The 9,622-nt window shown below is 53.8% G+C and overlaps 1 protein-coding gene across 1 annotated transcript in view; it reads right to left on the bottom strand.

Moving 5' to 3' along the window:
- Window positions 1–9,622, bottom strand: part of CLCN6 (chloride channel, voltage-sensitive 6) — a 33,718-nt gene that overhangs the window by 4,203 nt on the left and 19,893 nt on the right. Inside the window, exons 12-20 of the mRNA XM_005873480.2 lie at window positions 8,990–9,156; window positions 8,172–8,295; window positions 5,524–5,650; window positions 5,072–5,225; window positions 4,788–4,947; window positions 4,592–4,698; window positions 3,270–3,456; window positions 2,076–2,233; window positions 1,732–1,888 (exon numbers count right to left, since the gene is read on the bottom strand). Coding sequence (XP_005873542.1) covers window positions 1,732–1,888; window positions 2,076–2,233; window positions 3,270–3,456; window positions 4,592–4,698; window positions 4,788–4,947; window positions 5,072–5,225; window positions 5,524–5,650; window positions 8,172–8,295; window positions 8,990–9,156 — 1,341 coding nt within the window. The remainder of the gene's footprint in view (window positions 1–1,731; window positions 1,889–2,075; window positions 2,234–3,269; window positions 3,457–4,591; window positions 4,699–4,787; window positions 4,948–5,071; window positions 5,226–5,523; window positions 5,651–8,171; window positions 8,296–8,989; window positions 9,157–9,622) is intronic.

Here is a 9,622-nt window from a genome sequence, read left to right as displayed (position 1 = left end):
CCCCCCGGGGGGGGGGGGGGGGCCGTGGCCAGAACACGTGCTTTGGAGTGAGACACAGTGATCCAGAGCCAGTTCCCAGCCTGCTCCCCGCTGTGTCCCTCAGGCAAGCCTCCTAATCCCCCCAACTTCCCTTTCCTGCACCTGTAAAATGGACATGGGCCAGTGAAGTTTAAAGGAGAAAAGTGCTAACTCATAGTAGCTGTGTGGGTTGACTTGTGTGCCCCCAAAAGAGATGTCCAAGCCCAACCCCAGTGCCTGTGAATGTGGCCTTATTGGAAACCAGGTCTCCGCAGATGTGATCAAGGTCAGACGAGGTCATATTGGATTGGGGAGGGCCTTAGATCCCATGACTGCTGTCCTTATACAAAGAGGAGACACAGGGAGAAGACCACGTGATGAGGAGTGGGGGGGGGGGCGTGATCGGTCTGCAGTCAGGAATGTCAAGGACCGCTGGCACCGCCACAGGCCAGGAGGGCAAGAGAGGATCTCCCCTGGAGCCCTAGAGAGAGTGTGGCCCCGCCGACACCTGGACTCCGCGCTCTGGCCTTGAGAGCTATGAACAGCAAACCTGTTTGAAGCCATCTGTTAGTGGCAACCGGACGCAGCAGCCACAGCAAACTCAGACAACAGCTGCTACTTCCCCCCATCCCGAGTCTCACTGCTGCTGTCACTGGGCACCTGGGTCACCACAAGTGACCACACGTACTGGTCACTGCTCTGTCCCCGTCTTCCTCCCCTAACTCCACTCTGACACAGCTTTCTCCGTGCACCACTGCCTCCCAGTGCTGCACCGGCTGGCTCTGGCTGGTTCCTGCCTGCAGGCGAGGCCTCTGTCATCTGGCTTCATGCCTCCACTTCCTTGACCTGTGCCCCACTCCCAGCCAGGCGGGTCCTCCCCACAGACCACACGCTCAGGGCCCAGGCTCTGCACCACGGCCCTCCCTGCCCTGCCCTGTTAGCTGCTCTTCTGCAGGCCACTTGGGCCACGAGGGACCCAAGGCTGACCCCTTCGGACAAGGCCCGAACCAGGAGAGCCAGTTTGGAAACCAGGTCTCTAGGCAACATTTTCAGGCTCCTTTCTCAGGATGAGTGTGTGAGTGAGCGGGTCTCAGTGAGCGGGACCGCTCTGAACAACACCCCCCACCCACCCCTGCTTCTCTCTACAAAAACCAAACAAAAGAGAGAAAGAAACGGCAGGGGAACTCATGGGAAGAATGGGACTTCCTCTGGTAACACATGTAAGAAGGTTCATGCACACCAGAAACTAAAATGTAGAGACTATAGCTGTAACCGGTTTGGCTCAGTGGATAGAGCGTCGGCCTGCGGACTCAAGGGTCCCATGTTCGATTCCGGTCAGGGGCATGTACCTTGGTTGCGGGCACATCCCCAGTAAGGGGTGTGCAGGAGGCAGCTGATTGATGTTTCTAACTCTCTATCCCTCTTCCTTCCTTTCTGTAAAAAAGATCAATTAAATAAAATAAAATGTAGAGACTATGAAAAGCCTGCAGGCTGGCAGGACACCTGACACAGGTGCAGAGACTGTGGAGAATGGGGGGACTCACCCCCCCGCCTGGTGACCCGGGAGGACACCGACTGCAGCAGAAGGAAGCGGGGCAGCATGCACCCCCTAAGCAGCTGCTGGCACATGACTCCCTGTCTCCCCTTCTCCTGAGGCGGAAGTGTGCTCCTACCCTCCTGCCTCCGGAATGCGGTGCAGGAAGAGGCACTTACCGACTGGCTTTCGGAATAGCAAACTCCTCGGACGAGCAGGGTGACCAGTTGCGACCGCAGGATCAGGCCGTGGAAGGTCAGAGGGCGGAAGCGTTCCTCCATGGTCCAGTCTTCACTTGGGGACTGGTCAGGGTATAGGTTGGGGTAGGGAGTGTATCTGTTATATAAAAACCAGACACTGCCTAGTATACCCTCAGCAGGATCGCGTTTCACCCACGTCCCAACCCACTCCCCAAATTCCCAAAAAACTCAGGAGCTACCTAACAAGGCCGGAGCAGAGGGCCGGCCCTTCCTGAACCCCTGTAGGTGCCGGTGCCTGTGCGGTGGGAGGACTGTGCGCTCACCTTCGCTCGAGCATCTGCTGCAGGAGGTCCTCCTTCTCGGCCGGCTCCTCTGAGGTCACGTGCTCGTCACACATGTTCCGCAGCTCACTCGACGGGTAGGACTTCATGGATTGGCTGCGCCTGCGCTGCTCGCCGGCTCGGGTGAGGATGCTGGATTTCTGAGGGTGGGGAGGGGTGACAATGGCAGAGGTATCCACCAGGGAGGTCCTGGACTGCTGCATGTGCAGGCACACCAACACAGCACCTACTTAGCGTAAGGATTTGGGGGGCAGTGGGGATCAAAAGCACATGCCGACAGGAACTGCAGGAAATGCTGGCAGTGGCTCAGGGGCCGTTTCACAGGAGCCTCTGGGCTCCGCAGGGCTTGCTGCAGACCCTGTGGTTTCTGCCGGCCCAACGTCCTTGCTCCTTGGATTTGGAAAAGCACCTCAATTCTCCAGTGGGGAACAAACCCTCTCTCCCAGCAAGCCCAGGGGTGGGCACACGACCCAGGTGAGGCAACGGGACTCTCCCTCTGCCTGGATTTCAAACCGGGAGCAGCCCAAGGACAGAGAAGAGCAGCTCCGAGGCCCGGACTCCCAGAGGGTCCCCTCGCCACCTGCACGCCCGAGCACTCCGCTCTGGCTCCTTCACTTCCTGTCAGTCCTGCTGCTTCCAACAACTGATTTCTTTTCCTCTCTTAAGTAGGGCAAAGTCCATTTCTGTGGTTGGCAACTCTAGAACCCTCGCTGATCCAACTTGCAGGAATCCCGAAGACTGATGATTAAAAACAAATCTGTCCCACCCAGCTGGTGTGGCTCAGCAGTGAGCACTGACCTATGAACCAGGAGGTCACAGTTCGATTCCTGGGTTGCAGGCTCCCATCCCCACGGTGGGGCGAGCAGGAGACAGCTGATCAATGATTCTCCCTCATCATTGATTTGTCTATCCCTCTTCCCCTTCTTCTCTGAAATCAATAAAAATAAACTTAAAAACAGAACAAAACAAGCCTGTGCCCGCGCTTACTGGGAGAATGGACACGCCCTGATGGCCTAACGGAGTCCACGCTCGCTGTCCAGTCTACACTCACTGTCGCACATAATGGGGTGCTGATTTCTCCTAAGAGCCACCCACCTGTGGGGCGTGACGAGCACCAGTCAGTGTGAGCACCATGGAACCATTGCCACCCACCCCTCCTCTCGGCTGTTTTCTCACTTTGAACTTGATGTTGTTACTGATGAGCTGGTTGCCCTTCATGAACTCCTTCTCGTTGCCCCGGTTCTCGGTGACCACGGGGAAGGCGTGGTGGACAGTGGTGCGCAGGATGCTGACCAGAGACTGGATGCGGGTGTGCGGGTAGACGTAGGTCAGGTTGGGCTCCATGATGTCACTGGCTCTCAGTCTGCGGAGGGAGGGAAGCCATCAGCCCCACGCCTGAGCCCACAGCACCCGGAAGCAAGTGCGATGGGCTGCACTGGCTCTTCTGCTGCACATGCCCTTCCCCAGGCCTGAAACGCCCTTCCCCGCTGTGTGTGGGCCTGGACTCATCCCTCGGCTCAACATGAAAAGTCCCCTCACCACAAACCCCTCTGCTTGCCCAGGGGACTGACCGGCCACCCCCTCCTCAGCACCCCATGGCACATTCCTCGTATCGCACTGAGTTGGTAATTACACTATTGGAATTAAAAAAAAGTCTGGCGTCCCTTTAGACCCGGATGGCAGCTGCAGCCACAGGGCAAGTCCCTGCCTGTCTTGTCTACATGCCGTCGACGCTGCCTCTGCATCACCAGGGCAGAGACCACGTGCCTGCAGAGCTGACAACACTGACTCTGCCCTTTACAGAGGCTTGAGGACCCTACGCTAGACCACAGGGACTTGTGTGGTACCAGACGTGGGAAGCCCAAACTATTTGTGGGCTGATGGACAATTTGGTGATTATAATACGAGATTTCGTTAGGCACATGCCAGGCAGGCTAGTTCTCAAACGGGGCTAGCAGACCCTTAGCTTAATCCTCACCTGAGGATATTTTTTCCATTGATTTTTAGAGTGAAAGGGAAGGAGGAGGAGGAGGGGAGATAGAGAGAGAAAAACATTGATGTGAGGGAGACACATCGACTGGTTGCCTCCTGCACAGGTCCTGACTGGGGTGGGGAGCAAACCTGCAACCGAGGTACGACTAGGAATTGAACCCGCAACCCTTCGGTCCTCGGGCACCCTGACCACTGAGAAAAGCCAGCCAGGGCTAGCATGCCTGTAGTTTAGACATTTAATCCTAACACAGACTTTATGCACAGCCCTCACGTCCTACTGAACCAGAACACAGGACCCAAACAAAGCCATGCATCGGCCCTGCCCTCCATGCCCTTCCCTAGCTCCCAGCTCCCAGCCACAGGAACTGCTCAATGTTCCCAAACACACTTGCTCTTTTAATGACCCCGTTTCACTTCATTCTCACCCAAGAATCTAAGTAACCATTTCCTACCCTGATAGAAACATTCCTTGGGTCCTAGGATGTGACGAGACCTCATGGCCTCACCTGTCCATTTCCGCCTCTGTCTCCCACTCCAGAAGCGGCACTCCTCGCAGGCCCACGTGGATGTCATAAATGCCCTTATTGAAAAAGTCCCCTGTCCACTTGGCCACCTGAAACACAAAGTAAAGACTTGAAAAGAGGCTGCTGTGGGGCGAACTTGGCCCTGAACCCGAAAGTGGCCTAGAAGGGGAGTGCTCACCATCAGAGTGATCATAATGGGAAGCCCGTAAGTGATCTCATTGGTGGATTCGATCAGGATGACCGTGAGACTGATGGTCATACGGACGACCCCGCCCAGGAAAGCCGCAGCACCAATCAGGGCAAAGGTCCCCGAATAGACATGGCCCAAGCCAATGTAGCTGGTGAAGAGAGAAAACAAGAATGTGGCTTGGAATCATGCTGGGTGGAGGGGCAGGGCTACAGTTCGAGCACTTGCACATGTACACACGTGCACGCTCATGCACACACGTACACACACTGTACCTTTTGAGGACATTGGCAACTAAACGTCCAAAAGCAGCTCCACACAGCAGAGAAGGCACAAAGAGGCCACTTGGAACAGAAATGCCGTAAGTCCAACACGCAAGCAAGAAATAAAGGATGAAGAACAAAGCCAAAGTGATGGGGCTGAAGGTACCTGCAAGGCAAGGACAGACTGAGCCCCACTGCCTGATGCCCGCCATGGCCCACTGGGCCGCCTTGGTCCCCACAGGTCCTTCTGCACACCAACCAGGTCACCTCCAACACTGGAGGCAGAAAGGCTAATCTTGTCTGGGTTGGAATTACAAAGGGAAAGTCCTGTTTTTTGCTCAGAATTAAGGGTAAGCCTGGCTGTATCTGAGGGCCAACAGAGGAGCACAGGAATCATTATTATTTGTTCTCTGTAGAAAAATCAATCCCACCACACAGGCATGGGGAGGCGCATTGGGGCTCACCATCCTGGTGGAAGAGCTGAAGGATGGCAGACTCCTGGGGATTGAAGAAGAGGGTGGCCATGTCATTGTAGGTCTCATTGGGACAAAAAAAGGTCTTGATACTTGAATTCACATCTTCTGATGTGACCTAAGAAACAGAAATCAGTACAAGGTCAGCACCTGACCAGGGCACTGAATCTTTGAGTGGGAGGTCCCCACCTAGGTCAAAAGAGTCTGGCATTCTTGCTTTTCCTGTGAATTAAACCGGTAGCAAAAACAGATCTAGACCCAAGAGCGGCCAACTGATACTGTGTTCCTTGCATTTTGAGAATGAATGAACCAAGATGTGGGCCCTCGCTCATCCACTCATAATGACACTGTAACTACAATGATGGTTCACCAGGGAATCCGCCGTCTCTCCTCCCAGTGCTCATTTTGTGTGTGACACTCCTGGAAGCCTGGCTGGAAACCGCATGGACTAGGGGAAGATGAGGCAGGTGACAGACCAGTGGTTGGGAGCTGACAGCTTTTCAGAGGAGCTTCCAGGGTACGGCTGACCTAATGCCCCAACGTTGGTTCCAAATGGAAAAAGCCTCCGCCCTGAATTTGCTGCAGAAGCTAAACCACGTCCACACGGTGCAGACACCGTGCTCCTGGCTGCCGCCCACAGGCTCCACCTGGCTGAACAAAACCCCGGCTGGGAAGAGATTCCTTCTCCACGTTTCAGACCTCCCACTCTCTCCATCATTTTGTGTAGGAAGATGAAATTCCGGTACTGCCTTGCTCATTAGAGGGTAAGGGAATTTGTTTTCTATTTGATGGTGTCCAGTAGTATAAGTGTTGTTACAATGCTCAGTAAGGATATGGACTTTTCCTGGACTCCATTCTACAGATAACACTGCAGAGATGCCCTTATGTGAACACTGTAACAATACTAGGTGGACCGGGTGGTGGGTTTGGATAAACCCACCAGGTGAACCTGGCTGGCCAACACGTTAGACGAAGGCTGCCTAGGAAATAGGACAGTGCCCCCTAGTGGTGGAACATGACAGGACGAGCTGGCAAAGGAGAAACGTGTTTAGAACAGTAACCCGTGAGCTAGCTGAGAAGACACACAGGCAGTGGTTCCCAAACTACGTCTGGAGGAACACCAGTCCTGAAGGCTCTCTGGAAAGTCCTGCAGTCAATGCACTGAGAGGCTCCAGAGCACCTGTTGGATATCAGAGTTTCCACTAAAAGCAGAGCACAGGGTCCATAACCAGAGGGACGGACACTCTAGTGACCTTAGCAAAGATATTTCATTTTGTGATGCTTCAGCTTTCTCATCTATAAATTGGGAATAATTCCCACCTCATGCTATATTTTACTAGCTGAGTGATCTTGGTCAAGACCTCACTTTGCCTCCATTTTCCCATCTGGAAAATGGGAATAACACCAGCCAACCTGGTAGTGGTAAGGATTATATGGTCATGTATGGAAAGAGCTTGGTGGAATATCTAGCACAATAAACATTCCAAATGTTCATAACTCTCCCTGGAATTTTAAGGGCCCTAGAAAGTCTGGCATTAAAGAAACTTATTTAATTCTGGTTAACCCATTTGACCACAGAATCCTTTTCCATTTGTTTCTAAATAATATAATTCAATGTTCCCTGGAACACATTTTAGAAATGTGGTCTGGTAACTAGTAATGGGTCAGCCACATTTTTCCGTAAAGAGCCAGACAGTAAATATTTCAGCCTTTGCAGGCCATGGCCCATCTTCTCCATCTTTCCCAGCTCTTTAAAAATGTAAAAACCATTCTTAGCTTGGGGGTTCCACAGAAACAAGCGGGTGCACAGGGCAGATCTGGCCTGTGAGCTATAGTTTGCCCATCTCTGATCTGATATGGTCTAGCTGCACATGGACCGGCCCTGGGGACACTAAAGCAGCAGCCAAGACAAAAGCTCCAAAGGGGCTCTGGGGGCCAGAGTGCCTGTCCAGGGACTGTAAGATGACAGGTACCTAGCACTCCCCTGGCTCCCCCTGCAGTCCAGACCACACAGCTGACCGACCACAGTCCAGCTCTCAGACCCACATCCAGGTTAGATCCAAAAACGCAGGGTAAAGTAAGCTCCAATCCTACCTCACAGACCTGCTCTTTCAGGGGAAGGTTCTGAAAAATACCATCCTCCTAAGAAGGGAAAAGGAGAAATGCGACAGGACGTATGCCAGTAAGTGCCTCGGAGCTGTGAGGAAGCAGGACTGCTGTGCTCCTGGGCAGGCGCTCCTTTCTCCCAGCCGAGAGCGAGCGACTCTCACAAGGGGGTGCAGGGGAGGCTGGTAGCACATTCAGGTGTGAGAGCGAGAAGGGAAACTGGGGCCGGAGAAGAAGCAGATGGTCCACTTCCCGAGCTTCTGTTTCCGATTAGTGTTGTTCAACAGAGATAGAGAGACAGACAGACAGACAGGAGTTCCCCTCTATGATAACCAGGATCATCCACAAACATGAAAAAGACGGAGGTGCACATCCTCTCTCCTGTGAAAAGGCGACTGCACATTCCTCTCTCAGCAATCTGATCAGGTGGGAACCATGAACCCAACACATTCCTGAGCTCTAAGAGGCACGCCACCCATTTCTGGACCCTTGTTGCGGATGCAGGACAGAGGGAGCAGGTGCACTGGGGTTACCTGGAGCAGGAGCGAGTCATTCCCGATTTGACTTGAAGACATCTGTCGGCATTCTCCTAACACCATCGAGGCCACAAACACCACCACGGTGGTTACCAGAGACACCAGGAGGCTCTCTAAGACTCTAGGAAGCAAAGGATAGCTGTTATAGGTAATAAGACAACCCCTTCTAGGGAACTCAAATACACAACCCCGCCTACCCTAACCCCTTTCTCCCCAAGAGCATGTGTAGGAGCCCCCGCCAGTCAGCACGCACAGAATCTGTCAGCAACTTGCTGCGTTCAGCAATTCCTATGTAAAAAGTGGGCATAAGACAACCCCTTCTAGGGAACTCAAATACACAACCCGGCCTACCCCTAACCCCTTTCTCCCCAAAGAGCATGTGTAGGAGCCCCCGCCAGTCAGCACGCGCAGAATCTGTCAGCGACATGCTGCGTTCAGCAATTCCTATGTAAAAAGTGGGCGGCCAGGGACAAGGCTGCTGCGTCCACATCATCTCTCTCCGGGGAACAAAATGCCTTTCATTTTAGGTCCCAGGGGTGAGAATCGCACTGACCTTCCTGACTGTCATGTGTCCTAGTGGAAGTCAGGTGGGGCGGGAGGCAACCAGCCACTCGGATATAAATGAAGCTCAGACTCAGCCTTTAGGCCTGACAAATACAGTGGACACGACCCCTTCTACATTCTGTCTCAGATGTGAAATCAGAGCTGGTGTGGGAAGCAGGGTCTGTTCACACCATTGCCTCCCTCGGGGAGACGGCCCATCCACACGAAGCTCGGGGAGCCCCGCAGGCTGGGGGAGGCGGCTGCGCAGGTACCTGACGAGCTTAGGCTTCGGGTGCACGTTTCGCATCCGGTACTTTGCAAGCCTCTTGTTCAGACAGTTGAATGTGGCTCCCAGGAGGCCCCCAGTGACCCCCATCAGGACGAAGAAACCCAAATCCACAGCTGTCCAGAGGTGACATTTTTTATCAGAGTCAGAGCACTGAGAGAAGGGGCAGGAAAGGGAGAGAAAAACCATGGTGCCCATGAGAACAGGAAGGGGTGGAGGCGGAGCAGACAGACACAGGAGGGGAGGCTGCCTTCTCTCTTCAAGAGCCAGCGCAGTGCAGGGCCTGCCCACACTGGGCAGGGGCACCCACAGGAGGCTACAGGGGCAGAGAGCCCCGCCAGAAGCTGCCCCTGATTGCTTCTATCTGGTACATCACTTAGAGCAATTGTCACCGGTCAAGCAAGAAATTCTGGGGGCCCTAGCTGGTTTGGCTCAGTGGATAGAGCGTCAGCCTTCGGGCTGAAGGGTCCCAGGTTCGATTCCAGTCAAGGGCACATGCCTGGATTGCAGGCTCAATCCCCAACAGGGGGCATACAGGAGGCAGCCAATCAATGATTTCCTCTTATCATTGATCCCTCTCTCCCTCTTCCTTCCTCTCTGAAATCAATAAAAAAAAAAA

This window comes from Myotis brandtii, unplaced genomic scaffold (assembly GCF_000412655.1).
Source record: "Myotis brandtii unplaced genomic scaffold, ASM41265v1 scaffold410, whole genome shotgun sequence".
NCBI lineage: Eukaryota > Metazoa > Chordata > Mammalia > Chiroptera > Vespertilionidae > Myotis > Myotis brandtii.
This window is presented reverse-complemented; position numbering and strand designations above follow the sequence as displayed.